Here is a 16,677-nt window from a genome sequence, read left to right as displayed (position 1 = left end):
CTCATGTCCTTCAGTGTTAGTTTAGAACTGGCTTTATGCAGCTCCCAAAGTAACAGCTCAGTCAGGAGGAGTCAGCAATGGATGCCAAAACAACTGGGAGAAACACTGTGGGGAACAGAACACTTACATAATGTACCACATATAAGAGAATAATGTACTTTTACAAAGGGAAATCTGGTTGTCACCACCTCAAATGATCAAACTTAGCATTACTAGTGATGGACATTCTGACACTGTGTACCTCCTGAAGCAATGTATTATGAAGTACACAGCTTCACCCACGAAATGTTCATGCCCAAGATGTTTTACCTGAATCGAATTGGGCCCCAGACTTAACTTCCCACTTGCAGGAAATACAGGAGATGGAGGAACAAGTCAAGTGCCATTGAAAGGGAACAGTCACAAAACTCCAGAATGTGGGACAGCTAGAAGGCTGTCCACACTTTCAATAAGTCAGTAATCAAAAAACCTGAAAACAAAAAGACAGGGATGGGAGGGGAATTTTAAACAGATTTTTTTAAAGACATAACCAAATGAGAACGTTGACTGGACCCTGGATCAAAAATAAAAACAAAAAAGCCACAAAGAGGAAATCTGAAAATGAACTGGATATTAGATAATATGGAATTATAGTTTCCTTATGTGTAATAATGATATTATCATTATGTAGAAGAATGGTCTTATTCTCAGGAGATGCCCTTGAAGTAACGGGCAAAGTGTCAAGATATTCACAACTTGTTTTCAAACAGTTCACCAGAAAAAGTGCCTATGGATGCACATATGTGTATGTCGAGACACACATATACATAATACACACAAGAAGGGAAGAGAGATTAGACAATTGTGGCCAAAAGTTATCAATGAGTCTAAGGTGAAAGATAAATGGATGTGTACTGGGCTTACAACTTTTCTGCAGGTTTAAAACTTTCCAAGATAAAGCTGTGAGGGAAAAAAAAAAGAACTGGCTTAATTTGGAATTTGGGAAGACAGAATTAACTTTACTCCTTAGCAAGGATCTAAGCTGTTTAGCAGTTCAATCTTGGCAGGTTTTAGTCAAATTCAATTGGTTCACTGTTCTGGTCTTCTAATTTGGGGAAAGAGAAGGTGGGCAAGAAGAAATGAAACAGTCAATGAGGCTTACTAGGAGGCAAGGAATTGAAGGATGTAAATCAGTACAAGGTAGAATAAAGATACTAAGGGAAAGAGACTTTAAATTAAGAAGTGGCCAAAAAAAAAAAAAAAAAAGAAAAAGAAGTGGCATGTCGGGCTTCCCTGGTGGCACAGTGGTTAAGAATCTGCCTGCCAATGCAGGGGTCACGGGTTCGAGCCCTGGTCCAGAAAGATCCCACAAGCCGCGGAGCAACTAAGCCCGTGCGCCACAACTACTGAGCCTGTGCTCTAGAGCCCGTGAGCCACAACTACTGAGCCCACGTGCCACAACTACTGAAGCCTGCGTACCTAGAGCCCAGGCTCTGCAGCAACATAGGTCATTGCAATGAGATGCCCGCGCACTGCAATGAAGAGTAGCCCCCACTCGGCACAACTAGAGAAAGGCTGCACGCGGCAACTAAGACCCAATGCAGCCAAAAATATTAAAAGAAAAAAAAAAAGTGGTATGTCATCCCAGGAGAAAGACCCAGATTGTGCACAGAATTAAAGAGTTCCTATGATCCAGAAACACAGTTGGAGTTGGATATAACCTCAGATATGCCCCACCAAGTTACCCTGGGCATCCATTTGCTCATTCATTACAAGAACGTAGAAACCAGTGAGATCCCAGGGAAGATGGGTAAAAATAGCTAAAGCGAAGGTAGCTAGATCCCAAGAGGAAGATGAAGTGAATTAGAATTTATGTCTTCTTCTGCATGAGTGTAAAAAGGAAGGGCAGAAGAGACTTAATTAGAATAGGAGAGATTCCAGCTAGATAAAAGGAAGAACTTCCTGCTCATCAGAATGAATGAGGGAGATTGTAGAGTCTGCCCCTGAACAGCTCCAGGGAGAGATCATTACATGCCCCCAGAGGTCTCAATATTCACCCACCAGAAGGCAGAAGGTTGTACCTAGAGAGTTTGAGCCTCCTCTAGTTCTAGAATTCTCCAACTATTAAAGGTAAATAAGAGATGGCTACTGACCGATTCAGCTAAATTGAAAGCCCCAGAGCCCATGCTGTTACCCGGGGCAAAATTAGTTAAGGGGGAAAAAAAGGCACCAAGTCAAAAGGAGATATGCCTTACCTAGGCTGATCAGACAGCTGTGTTGTGCGCTCCCAGACCATCTCTCAAACTTCCTCACCCAAGCAGGAGAGTATAAATAGTGCTCAATTTACCTGTGGCTCGCCACAGGCAGAAGGGCTGGTCACGTGGTAACTGCCGAGTAGACATCAGAGCTCAGAGGGCAGGTTTGCTCACTTGCTACACCTCAGTAGGTCTGTCAGGACCTCTGCTCTGGTTCATTTTGCTCTGGGCTGGGGGGTGGGGAGGGGGGCTTAAAGGAGCAGTTACACAGTTATGTCCCTCAGGGCCATGAATGTATAGTCACAGAACTTGCCTTGCCTTCAGGGTCTAAAATCTTATTAGGGTTAACTCTGCACAACCCTCAAAGCTTTGAAAACCTGCGTGGATCATTTTGTCCCACTTGCAAAATCTTCTCTGGTTATGTCCATCTCTTAACTTCTACTGCGTCCCCAGTTTCAAAAAGGAAATACCTGAGAGACCACTACATCCCACTTAGTGATTCCCTACCTGGCCCCTGGCATTCTGGAACTGATCCACCCTGACCCCAAATCCCAGGCAAATTCCCAGGCTGGGCCTGGTGGAAAAACCCCAGTGTGTGCTGGGCAACATTCCAGGGCAGCCCCTGCTCTAAAGCCCTGGTCTTGCTGGTTGCTCAGATCTCCTAAGGGAGGCTCAAAGGCTATATAGTGCCTCCAGGGTAAACCTTGTCTGAAACATAAATTAGATGGTCCCTCTAGAAAGAGCCTTGAAAGGTATGACCTTGGGAAGATTTTTCCTACCCTCAATGTCTGCCTGAGACCAATGATAACTTCATAACAGAAGGATGCTTGTCAGGTCACCTCTCCACATGTACTTCCAGGCACAAAGGAGGACATGGCAACACATACCACTGGATGGTGAGTTACACCATCTTCCCCTTTTACAATGGGCTTTGTATCTGCTCTTAAATCAAAAGCTGCTTAATAGTAATGACACCTTCTTTTATAAGTCAGGTAAAGAAAAGGCTTATCCTCCTGAAGCAAGAGGAGAATATGATCCAGGGAAACAGTCTGGGGTGTTAATTACCAAGACACCCCATCCATGCCTCTAAGAACTGGAAGGGAAAGCGCAGTGGTCCCAGTCCCCTCCAAACAGACAGCTCTGGCCATTTGCACGGCAGCTCTAACACAGACCTCTACACTGCAGACAACCCAGTAAGACTTGGGGGCAGCCTTTTCTCATCCTCCTGCAACCTGTCCGGATTCCGGATGCCATCCACCGGGCGCTGATTTTGGAGTGGGACAGAGCCAAGAGCATACTGGAGACAGCCTATATAGCTTGATAACTGCTTAAGGACAAACAATCTAACTGTATAAACTGGTGTAATAATATAGTAAATGCTCATGGGTCTATTTCACAGAACTGGCTGGAATCCATGAAAAAATCCTTTGATGCTAACTTAACCACAGTCTCACATTCTAGGGCGGCTGCAGGGAGGCACTTTAGATAAAGGACACAGAGTAAAGATTCTCCAAAAACTGTTTTTTCTATGTTAAGGAGTAGAGTCAGACTCATTCACTTACCCCAATCCTGGAAGCTGGTGGGAAATGTCAGTAAGCAAAAATGTCACGAATAATTCTAGTGCCTTCAAGGAGCACAGATAGATGCAGAGCATGCGGTTTGGAGGGAGAGAATAGGGGCTGGGAACAAACAGTAGTGTCTGAACCTCTAACTCTGCTTAGCGGTGATTACCAGATCCACCCCTTCTGGGGCCCTGCGGTTAGTGGAAAGTTTTCATTGACAAAGAGTGAAGCCCTCCCTTTGTGTATGAAGTTGTAACTCCGCAGGCTCCTGTACATTCACAAGGCGGTGGGCACAACAGACCGACTGGTACATAGGCAAAAAAGCTGTCTGGCCTGGCCCATAACCTGACATTGCTTTCTAGACAAAACTCGACTCCTTTTCCCCTTGGATCTCTACCATAAAAATGCGAAGTAGTATTACTCTATGGCTCTGGCACATGAGAGTCTTCCGATTTCATGTATTTTAAGAAAATGAAGAGAGTTGAGTGAAGAGCAGAGTGAGAGTTTTTCTCAGAATGAGGAAGCAGGTTTCCCTAGAAGGTACCTGGACATCCTGAACATGCTCAGTGTGGATCAGCAGCCTGCTGCAACCCTGCTAACCCCGCTGCTGGGTCAATGTGGGGCACGGACTGGGCTCAGACACACGGCCGCAGGTGCCCAATGGTTCTCAGAACCTGATGCCAACCTTGTCCAGCTCGAGCAGCAGGGACAAGCTGCAGTCTCCTACTATAACAGTCAATACCTGGGCCCAAATCCTGCCTCCGCCTCAGTGTGCTACATGAACTCAAGACGAGTCACTTAACTTCTCTGGGCTTCGGTTGTTCTTTCTGTTAAATGGGGAGAATAAGAGATGTTATAAGGATGATAGAAGAAACTTTAAAGAACTCCTGGTACAGTCAAATTAGTCTAGCATATATTCATTTTTTAAAACTTTTTATTTGGAAATAATTTCAAACATATAGATGTAAGAATAAGACCAGTACCCAGAACACCCATATGCCCTCTACCCAGATTTGCCTATTCTTAAACATTTGACCCGTTTGCTTTATCATTTGCTTTCTTTCACATGCACTTTTCCTCACATACACACTCATACACATGCTCTCCCCTACATTCACACCCAGCACCCACACATTCACACTCAAGACACACACACAGACGCTCACATCCAGATACATACACACACTGTCCTTTGTTGGGGTTTGTGTGGTGGTCTGTCTGTAAACGATCAGGAGGGACAGGAGGGTGGGAGGTTCGAGGCGAAAAGAAAGTAAGGGGGCCGCGCTACTTGGTGATGGTCCACAGCCCTGCTCCCTGCTCCCTGCCTCCAATGCAAACAGCAAGCCCTCGAGTGTTCTGATTTAGAGATGAACGAGTACACGGACAGGGACCAGGAAAAGTACTTGTTACATAAGGTAGTTGGTCACTCTTTTCCTCTGAACGAGAAAAACCACAAAAAACAACAATAAAAGCATTTAGATGAAGCATGGAAATAGCTTTATTATGTAGAATCATTTTTATAATATTTGTTATAATGGGGCTTTACCTCATGCAGTTGGGAAATAACTGGGAAAGGAAGGTTCCACATAAGCATATGGTTATTAGAATATTCAAGAATTCTACACGAAATCTGGTTTTGTAAGAGAAATAAGGAGGTAAAAGCTGCCCATGACCCTCTCTATGAAGCAGGTCAGGCACTTCTCCATGACACCACGTCCCTAGTTGGAACTTTCTCCTGAGTTCAAGTCCCTTCTGGTCCCCTTAGTGGGCACACACTTGTCTCATAAAGGCACTATCACGTATCACAACGACTCTACTCCCAGTTAACCTAAAGCTAGGAGAGGGAGACACGCCCAGGCAGAGTATGGCAGGGGTGGGGGAGGTCTGGACCAGCCGTCCGCTACATGGAGGACTAAAGTGTCACCTATGACACAATGCCACCTGCACCTAGCCCCCCCCACCACAGAAATGCACCACCCACATTTACTCCTGAGTGCTTTTGGGGGGTTCCACATAGTCACACAGAAGAAAAACACCCTTTCCTGTAAGCTCCATCTTAAGAGTATCTCCCTGACATGGCCCCAAGCTCAGTAACCATGACCATGACCCCACCGAGGCAGGAAAACCCTGCCTCCTGGGCCCTAGCTGTCCCTGGTTAGCTTCTCATTCCACGTGGAAATTGCATATCTACAACCAGTTGGAAACACTCAAAAGCTGTCACCACATCACACATCTAATGTAATAACCATCACCCTCCAATCAGCTGAACCAAGTGGATAGTTACTTATGGGGTGCTGAAGGAACAAACAGACTTCTCTGCAGCCCATTTTCCTCTCCAATTCTCTTCTGGTCAGTTAAACAAATGAAGTTTTGCTCCTGGAATACAGGTATATAAGCAGAAGGGAAATAGGCCGGGTGTGTGCTGGGCAGGCAGCAGAGGATGCCAGCCTGAGGAGAAATTCCCCACAGACTCTGCACACATATGTGGGAAGAGCCCTGGATCAGGAGCAAAAGGGCGTTATTAGTCACATGGTCTTGGGCAAGTCACTTCCTCTCGGGCCTCAGTTTCCTTATCTGCAAAAACAAGCAAATGCCACCTGCACCTGCAGGACTGTGGCAAGGTTGAATGAGAAACGTTCCAGGGTACCGACTGCGAGCAACAAAGAGCTAAACACGCAGAACGCGTTGTCAAAACTAACACTATCCACACTCTCAGCTTCCCTGAAAAATGCAGATGAATTTTGGGGCCTTCCAGGGTTGGGATCCACAGACTCTTCCTTTCCACAGAAGCAGCTGCTTTAGACTTCTCCTGTGAACACAAAACTCCCCAGGATTACGGTTCTAATGAGAAAGAGCCCAGGGGCTGCCTTCAGCATTAAGATGTGCACATACCACATGGATGGCCTCACGTGGGCCTCCTCTCCCCAACTTCGAAATCCAGACGACATGATATTGTGAAAGCTCTCTGGTTGCATCCCCTCTGTCATGCCAAATGCTATCCACTCCACCCTCAACTCCAATTTGTGTGTCATATCTGATGGGCATGAGTTACAAAGACAATCCCCAAATAGGGGCTGGGCGTCAGGTTCTCAGCCAGCTTGCAGGTGTAGGGCAGGGAGCGCATGTGTTATCAGCCGCAGCTCTCTCAAAGCCGTGTGGGCGATCAAACACGCATAGAGCACAGAAAACTCTTAAAGGGAAGGCAGTGTGGCAGGTTGGGGAGAGAAGGGGGGAGGAGGGAAGAGAAGCTGTCTTTCTTTCCTTGCAATCACATTTTCATTCTGTTCAAAGTTACCCACAACTGAGCAGGTTTATAAAACCATTTTGACTAAGCCACCAGGCCCGTGGTTGGCAGGGGAACACAGGCTCCATGGATGACAGTGTAGGTATCAGGGCCTGGGGAATGACAGTGAGCATCTCTTGCCAGCATTTCTCCCATTTGGTGGGGAAAAGAGAAGAGGAATCAGCAGTGCTTCATATAAAGGATGGTGCCTGCCTTGGGAAGGGGGGCTTCCTGCCTGATCATACCTCTAAAACCACCCTAAAGCCAATAGGCAATTCTGCACCCTGGTCTAGAAAAGCTGCTAATTCAGATTTTGTTTTCCTGCTTTCCTTTGCTATACATTATAGCACTACTAGGAATTTGGTGCAAATCTACCTGGAGTGAAAGAACATCCCGCATTCATCTGTCTCCTTGGCCTCTCACCCATATCCACATATAAGCCTAAAGCCAGGTCTTCTGGCTCTTTTACAAAATCACAACAAAATCCTAAACATTGGCTGTTTCCATGGATCAACCTGGTAACTAACGGCCCAAGCTCACCCTCTGGCTTTAAGTGTGCGGCGAACAGAACCTACAGGCCTAGCGAAGACATCCATGGAAATGCCACGTCTTCGCCACCAGCTGGGCTTCGAGCCCAATGACCAGGATGAATGGGAGACCAGTGATTTGAAGAGAGAACAGTAACACTTCGGGCAGGGTGGGGGGGCCTTGTAAGTAGCTAAAGAGGGGTATTATAAAGGGGGCACAGAGTGTGGGGGCCAGAAGTGGAAAAAACCATTTCAAATGAGCCTGGGGAAGTGTGGTTCACTCTCCCCACCCCTGCTGCCTTTCCAGCAACTCCATCCAACAAGCATTTATTGAGCACAACAATCCCCATCTGCCCTGGCCCTCCCTCTGCAAAAACACTCAAATCTGTTCAAGCTGCAGGGTGAGTTCCATTGCACTTGAACTTGAAACATGAGGTGCCTACCTTTTAAAAAGGCAGGCACACAATTTCCAGCATGGGGCAGAAGGGACTAAAGAGATCTGAGAAAGTTAAAGTACACAGCTGACTAAACAAGGACACACCAGTGCCACTTTCAAAAGGGAAGGGAGAGAGTAAAAATTTAATTTAATGGTAGGGAGAATAATATACTGGCCAATTAAAAAAAAAAGCCTACTAGAGACATCTCAGTAATTGTCTAATTAACCCTAACTAACACTGAATATTCCTTCACTCTATACCTCCTCCAGCTTGAATTTATCTTTTATTCACTGGTGCACATGTTAGTAATTTGCTTTTAGAGTTGTATGTTTAATCCTACCTTTGCCTCTTGAGGAGGTTAGACCTCCATGCTCTCCTGCATGTTTTCATTTAGGATCAGATGATGAGGGATGCAAGCGGCAGAGCAGGTGGTAATCTAGACCTACGCTCATTAACAAAGCTCCCCCCGGAAAAGCCACCCACCATTTGCAAGATAGGGAGTACAGGGTCAGAGAAGAGGCACCCCAAACTTATCACTCTGCCTGCCAAATACTGCCCAACTCTAAGAAGCCACATTCAGGCAGGCTCTGAGAGAAAACTCCCTCACCCCTGAAGCCTGCCGCTTCAGGTCGACCAAAGCCCCCGGAGGAGTCTTCCCAGGCCTCCCCCAACCTCCCCCCTTTTAGAATGTGCAGGCAGAGCTGAGCCCAAGGCACTCGCCACCCCTGGTGTCAGCTGTCTGGGGCTCAAGAGCAGGGCAGGTTAAGTGTCTGCACACAGTCCAGACTTCAGTTCCAGGTTCCCCAGGGGCTGGAGTTGTAAGTTTTTCTATTATGAAATACTTTGATAGCATTCTTTTAAGTTCGTTGAAGCCACCCTTGATTGGCTGTGGTGCTCCCACACAGTAAAATTCGATTGAGGCGTACTCAGGGCCTAAGAATAAACATTTAAATGACTCCAAGCTGGGCATTCAGCTTTGTAGCGACCCTGAGGAAAAGTGTGGAGGAGAAAACAAAGTGCCAGGAAGAGTTTTCAAAACCAGGAGGTTCACTGAGGACCATGAGCTTGAATCCTGGGTGAGAGCAGCCAGCTGTGCAGAGCTTCCCACCAGACAGCTGTTCCCAAGAACAAGAGCCCCTTCACAAGCTCCACACAACTGGAGAGGAACTGGAAACAGATAATTTACAGCTTCAAATATAATCCAAAACGCTTTTCTCTCTGAGATCAGGATTTGTTTTGGACCCAACAATGTGACTAGATTTGGCTAATGTTTGGTTAATTCATAAACCAGCAAACCAAATAATGGAGCCCTCTGTGAAGACTCAACTCAGGCAGAGGTGGAAAGTTGACCAGATTCCCCACTCAACTTTGCTTTGCTTCCACACTTCCCTGCTCCCTCTTCTATCCATCTCAGAGGGGGATAAAACTTACTAACTCATGAAGAGACAGTCCAGTCTCACTAAACTAACTTGCTGGTGGTCACCCACCTTCACTCTGAAACGGGAAGGAAACACAAGGTTTTCCCTTCCAGCCTTTTCAAAGGGCTCCAAGCTGCCTGTGGAATAAGAGTAAGCCCAGGTAAGTCTAGTAAAGCATTTGACCTACTGTCATATAGCATTTGATATATATGATAGTGTCAATAAGAACTCAAAAACCAGGCCTGCCCCCAGAATATGTCACACCCTAAAGTCTGAATCCTTTGGCACCAAGGCTCTATGTGAGAGCGGTAAGAATCCAGAGGATGATGCTCCATTAAGATTCCCTGGTGGCGCAGTGGTTAAGAATCCACCTGCCAATGCAGGGGACACGGGTTCGAGCCCTGGCCCGGGAAGATCCACATGCCACGGAGCAACTAAGCCCGTGTGCCACAACTACTGAGCCTGTGCTCTAGAGCTCATGAGCCACAACTACTGAGCCCGTGTGCCACAACTACTGAAGCCCGTATGCTTAGAGCCCATGCTCCACAACGAGAAGCCACCGCAATGAAAAGCCCACGCACTGCAACCAAGAGTAGCTCGCCACAACTAGAGAAAAGCCTGTGCGCAGCAACGAAGACCCAACACAGCCAAAACTAAAACAAATAAAATAAATAGATTAAAAAAAAAAAAGAGCCAAGGAATAGTGTGGCCTTGGTGCCCATCACGTCATTCATTATAAACTAGCAGAAAATGAAGGTAAAGTGTTCTCTGGCTATTAAAGCCCACCAACCACTTTGGCAACGCTCATATTGCCACCACAACTATGAAAATTTTGCAATCAATCCCGCCTCAAATTTTCTAGAGGACAATCTATATCTAGAACCAGAGAGAACAATGCCCTCTTACAGCCACACCCCACTGTTGTTCTCAGCCCTTCTCCATTTGACCTCAAATGGTTTAAAAAATCCTCGCTCTATGTGACCTGTGGAGAGCTTCCGTATGTATAATCCCTTACTGTCCAAAATACTGAAGAACACATGGACGCACTCTCCTTTGGGTACCAAAAAGATAAAGTAGTTAGGCACCTTAGCCCCCAGTTTCAAGATGCCATCATTGGTGATAACATTTAAGAGTCAGATATTTCAGCAGGGCATTTTGCTGACCATGTGCCTAGTGCTAGCAAAGCTGTCAAAAGCAAGCTAGCAGTGTCGGGCTGGGAAGTGCCTGGTGTTTGATGCCTCCCAAACAGAAGCTGCCTCAATCACAGGTTTTCAAAGCACAATTGTAGCTCTTAAAGGATTTTAACTGCAGCCCAAGCTTCATTATAGCAAGATGGCTCCGTGGCATAGAAAAATTACACTCTATTCTAATCTCCAGGCTGTTTCAAACCAAGGACCATGGTTTGATGAGGGCTTCGTCTCAGAGCTTCGAATAAGCAACCTCCTTTATGTGGTTCCATACCTCTCTAAACACCCATCCCCTAAGGACTAAGTTTACAAGAGCACTGCAAGGAAAGGAGTTTAATAATTACGAATAGCATTTAATAACAATGCTGCCTTACATTCATTGAGACAACCATCCTGGAGAACCTAATGGACATTTGAAATAAACCCTTCCTATGTCCCTGTGAGGAAGTCAGTACTTGAGGGCAGCCATGACTACCACCAGCTCTCAATGATCTGTTCAGAAAAATAAAAGGTAAGGAGAAAAATCCAAAACAGGAGATAAGCCTAAAGTAATTTCCAACTGATTTTGAAATATGTTCACTGCAGTTGTGGGTTGTTAGATTTGGAAGGAGGGTAAGAGGGGAGGAGATGCAAATTTGCCTAACAGTTAAGCTTTTATGTAAATCTAAACTAGTTTATATCTACCGAACACATGTCACCTGACAAGGGTGGGGGTGGGCAGCATGGATTCACATGTGCTGATCTTCTATAAAGATTGAGAACTGACTGGAAGCTGATGATCCCCCTTTCTTTTTCCCTAAAATATGAGTGGGGATACAGGCTTCTTAGTTTTCTTTACCCCCTTAGGATTTTCTGCAGAGGTGTAACTACACACATTTGAAACTCATCTTTTTAATAGGAGTATTGGTCAGGAACATCGTTGAAGACAACGAGTAGGCCAATTTTTTTCTGCAAAGTGTCATGTAGTAAGTATTTTAGGTTTTGTGGGCTATTCCGTCTCTATCACAACTGCTCAACTCTGTCATTGTGCGCAACTACTCAAATTCTGTCAGTGTGCAAAAGCAGCCACAGTCAATACCTAAATGAAGGAGCAGGGCTCCGTGCGTTCCAATAAACCTCTATTTACGAAAACAGGCAGAGGCTTGCATTTGGTCTGCAGGCCATAGTGCCAAACCCCGGTTTAAGAAGAGTCTGGTGGGCAGAGGAGGCACTGGACTCCCCCAGCACCCAGCTGGCCAGCGGGGCTGGTCCACTAGAGAAGAACTTGCAAAGCTGTATTGAACATTAGCTTCTGGACATGGATATGGAGACACTGAACAGAATAGGTAAGACTGGAACCCAGAACAATTCACCTCCTAGCCCCGTTTTGTCCATCATCAGTGGTCCTGGAAGAATATAAAAGTCAGCAGCCTCCAAGTGACTAAAGACATAAACGAGAATTTAATTAAAGGGGAAATTGAAGTAAGAAATTTATCCTGGATTTCTGTTACCCACTAGTAGCTCTTAGCATCTTAGAGTTGACCTTCATTTTTCTCTCCACTCTCTTCTACCTTCCACACCCCTCGCCCAGGCTTGTAAAAATGAAGCCATTCCTCACTTTATGAAGACATCCCTTACAGATAAATGGCCACAGAAGGTAAATCCTGCTCTTTACATCATAACTCTTTTTTTTTAAAACAACATCTAATATATCTAGTCAAGAACACAACAGGGTGTGTGGTGGAGAGATAACTGCACAGCCCTGAGCACTACGTCACTTTGAGATGGGAAACAGAAAGTGACGACACTTAATTGTTCCTAAAACTCCGTCTCAGCTCACATGCTTTTTTAAACAGTTGGGTTTCACAGCCCTGTTTAGAAAGCTCATTTTAAAAGATGAGCAAATAAAAGTGCAAGGGGAGGCCCTGAAATTCTGAAACCTGCAGTACTGGTTTCAGACCAATATGGGTTTGCTCTTTGAAGCCTGAAAAGGCAATGGGCTCTGGCCAACAGTGCTCTCACCTTGGCTGGGTGGAGAGAATAACAACAATATAAGCAGTAGCAAACACTTCAGAGTACCTTCTACTTGCCAGGCACTGTTCTAAGCACTTTATAGTTACTGACTCATTTGATTCTTATGATGTAGATATTATTATTCACACTTTACAGATGAGAATACTGAGGCACAGAAGTTACTTAACTTCCTCCAAGCCACACAGCTAGGAAAAGGATTCGACACCCAGGTAACTGGCACGCAAAGCCATTCTCTTAAGGGTTTATGACTGCAAGGCTTTTACTTCTATCACATATATCCTATGGGCCCAAAGGAAACCACTTCTGCCACTTCTCAAGGCCGAGGAATGGAAACAATCTGAACACACATAAAGGTAAAAGTTAACATTCAGAAGACCTGATGTGCTCCCAAACCAAAGGCCAGGAACATCTCCTTAATGTCTGGCCACAAAGAACTCCACAGGCTCAGGCCACTCTTTCCTCCTCCTGTCTTTCCTCTCTCCTGCCTCACTGAGAACTATAGATAATCCCACTACAGACCAGGTAAGTGCCTTATTAGGGTCTCTGGGATACTAATAAGTGGAGAAACAATCCATCAGCCCAATCCATAAGCAAGAGATCACCCAATCTGCCTTAAATCACCCAACAAATTGTGCAGAGCTCTAGCTTCCTATGTTTTTACCAGTATCTTGGGTTCCCTGGCCCTAAAAAAGGAACAGGCCATGTGAAGAACCCAGTCATCCAAAGCTACACTCTTCTTTCCACAGTGTCCACCAGTGTTTGTCCTTTAAATATTAGTTCTATAGTAGACACAAAATAACTGCTGTTAAAATATGACCGCTAATAGATTTCCAACTAATACACAGGCAGGCTTTCTGTTGATTTCTACTGAAAGCAACTAAGGTTCAGGTGCTTGCTGTTCTACTAACTTCCCTGGACTCCAAGGAAGCTCAAACAAAACCAACAGGTTTGTAGTCTTCTGGTTTGCTTTACAGCAGTTCATGAAAGGCATGAGTTTATCTGGGCATTGCCCTGCTCTACAGATTCTAGGTATACTTTTACTAGTTGGTTACCATCTTGCTACCAGATTTGACCAAGTTTCTGCGTTCCAAGATGCAATGCTAACATTTACAATGAAGTCCAGACAGACTTGGATTTTCTACTTCAGAGACCCTCTTAATCCCATTCCTACCTAGGAAGGCACCGTAGCAGCTATACTTTCAGGAGGGGGTGTGCTGAAACTAAGTTTAGTAATCACAAAAAGCTCAAGAAACTCTGCTTTAGAGAATGTCATTAACCATCAGATGGCAGGGACCATGACTTTTGTGCGTTTGGTAGACCCTGAGGCTTTGGAAGTGTGCAGTGATCTTTTCACATTTGGTGTGAATCAAATGCAAGTCTCACTTTCAACTTCTTGCCAACCTCCTCATGCAAGTAGGTTCCTTTTCCCATTCCTAACTGCCTGCATTTGCAGGGGATCCATTACAACTTTGAGTGTGAAAGCAAGATTAAGCTTGCTCTCCCCTAGTTTCCCCATATCGACCACATTATTAAGCTGCTATCAAGACATCTTTCTGGTGCTGTTCAGAAAGTGTGGGTATTTGCCACAATGTACTTGAATGTAGCCCTCACCCCACTGCCACGTTGACTGACATGCCCAAGACAAAACAGCCTTGATGGGGGGAGGAGGGAAAGGCAGGGGGCAAACTACTCAGGTTCTACACACACACACACACACACACACACACACACACGCAATGGTTGGAAGCCATATTAAGCAGGTCAGTGATCTGGGAACATACAACTTCTGGGCCAACCAAAAGGAATGTAGGGAATAGGAGCGGAGCGTTTGTACGGTAGTAAAAGCCGTTAAACTAAGTTATTCCAACGGCTCAGAAGAAATCAGCTCCAGGAGGTGGCAGAAAGGGAAGCCCACGTGAAGTGGTGGGAAAAGGAACTCTAGAGCTGCAGAACGGGATGCTGGTGCCAAACTCAAGTTGGAGAACTAACACATAGCTCCACGGGGCTCTCCTCCATGCCCCTCCCCCTTCCCGTGCAGACATCCAGCGCCCACCGGCTCCTCGCTCCAGCTCAAACCCTACACAGGGCGCCCCCATCACGCGCAACTCACTCCTTCCTCACACCTCGCTGCCACCCCTGCATCTTCCACTCACCCCCACACGACACCTCTGCCCACTTTTCGGTTACGCCCCCAAAGCCAGCCTCCATCTGCCAGGTTCCTTCCCTCACCTCTCGGCCCCGACTCCTTGCACACTCTGTCCCGGCGGTGCACTCCGCGTTCACGACTCCTTGCTTTTGCTCCTTCCGTCCTCGCAGACTTTGCGCGACCCCCTTGCTCTTCCTTCGCCCCATCCACTTCCCCCTCACACTTCTCCCCATACCCCTCCCCCCAGTCACGCGCCCCCCCTCCCCCAACGGCTCCCCTCACCCCCCCCGCACCCACTCCAGGCCCGACTCACCTGCGCGGCCACCCCCGTCCCGGCGCTGGTGCGGCTGCTGCAGCTGGAAGGGGACGGTGGCCCTGAGCGGCTGCAGCCCAGCCCGGGGGGAGCCGGCGGGGGCTGGGGGAGAGCAGCCCCGCCGGAGCCCCCCTGCCCCTCCGCGCCCCGGCCCCCAGGCACCTCCGCCTCTGCCGCCCACTGCGGCCCCCGCCATCGCCCGCCCGCCTGACTGCCGGCCTGCCTCGGCCCCACAGTGAGCCCCACACAGCCCCCCAACCCCCGCTGCTGCTGCTTATCTGCCCTAGGAGGTGGAGACCGGCCCCCCTCAGCCCAGAGCCCTCATTGGCCTACGGATCCCCAGACCCCTCCTCCCAACCAATCCTCGGCTTGATCTTCCCACACCAGAGGACGATTGGTCGATATGCCTAGCGATCCAACCTAAGACCCCACCTCCACCCCACCCCTGCCTGCTGTCCCACGTCCGAGGGTCCGCTGATTGGTCCGTCCGGAAGAGGGCTGGTTTTCCGGCGCCGCCAATGAGAAGACGCAGAAAAGGGGAGCGTTACACCCAGTCCCAGGTAGTATGCAAATACAATATCACGTGACGTCAGGCTAAGCGGGGGCGGGACCGGGTGTAAAATGGAATCAAGCCGTAGTGAAATCATTATGGGGGGCAGGGAGGAGTGTCAAACTTTCAGCAGTTGAGTCCTGGCAAGTATGGAGAAACCAATAACTTCAAAAAGCCTTACTTTTGGTTTAACCTAAAAACATTAGTTTTGAATCCTCATAGGATCTCAACGCTGCTTGCAAGCTCCAAAGTAAGTTTCTACAAATTAATGCCAAGTTTTCATAACATTTGCATGCGATTTGCATTATATCCGTGAACTTAATGGCTACTGTGCCTCAAGTGACACCACATTTGTCTTTCTTCACATTTCCAAGTCCTTACTTGGTGTTGGTCCAACCTAAAAAAAAGCAGCTGCTAGCCTGTAAATTAAATTGAGACTGAAAAGGAGCAGAGTCGTCCCTTCCAACTCTAGCTCAGCAGAGTGGAAGGAACAAAGTGACTGAGAAAGTTGACCAAATTTGCACAGTGACTCCATAAGCAAGTCCTGGTCTTCCCAGTTCAATGCTCTCTGACCTACAAGTCAAAATGAGACTGGACGGTCCCCAAAAAGAATGCACGCAGTTGTGAAAATCATATACTATAATATACATGATGAGATTTGGGGAAGAAAAGAGGGTTTAAGTTACTATTTAAAATTATTACTCTTCAAAAGAAAAAATTGTTACTCGTGGTATTCATTAACCATTTTGTTCTCTTATATGGAAAAAGTGAAAGGCAATCAACCCTGGATTGTCTGTGATAAGGGACCATCCAAATAATTAGATAATTCCCTCCAGGTTTATATTTAGCCATGATATCTATTTTTGATCTTGCTACAGATTTATCTTTCTATTTCTGTTTTTGCCCGGCTTAACGTTAAAATGAAGGTATTCCCTGAAGCCATACTAACTAATCAGAGAAAAGGAGGTAATCTGGGAGCGTGCTGCAAGGCAAGGAGAGGTCATTCT

General features: G+C 46.6%; 1 protein-coding gene across 2 annotated transcripts in view; it reads right to left on the bottom strand.

Annotated features, from left to right (window-relative positions):
- Window positions 1-15,408, bottom strand: part of FAM117A (family with sequence similarity 117 member A) — a 43,238-nt gene extending 27,830 nt beyond the window's left edge. For both annotated transcript variants that reach the window (XM_079903968.1, XM_079903969.1), the window contains exon 1: window positions 15,121-15,408. In XM_079903968.1, the coding sequence (XP_079760094.1) occupies window positions 15,121-15,316 (196 nt within the window). In that variant the 5' untranslated portion in view covers window positions 15,317-15,408. The remainder of the gene's footprint in view (window positions 1-15,120) is intronic.
- Between the last annotated feature and the right edge of the window lie 1,269 nt (window positions 15,409-16,677).

The sequence above is a fragment of the Stenella coeruleoalba genome, assembly GCF_951394435.1.
Source record: "Stenella coeruleoalba genome assembly, chromosome: 19".
Classification (NCBI taxonomy): Eukaryota; Metazoa; Chordata; class Mammalia; order Artiodactyla; family Delphinidae; genus Stenella; species Stenella coeruleoalba.
Note: the sequence above shows the minus strand (reverse complement) of the source record. Positions and strands in the feature narration are given on the sequence as shown.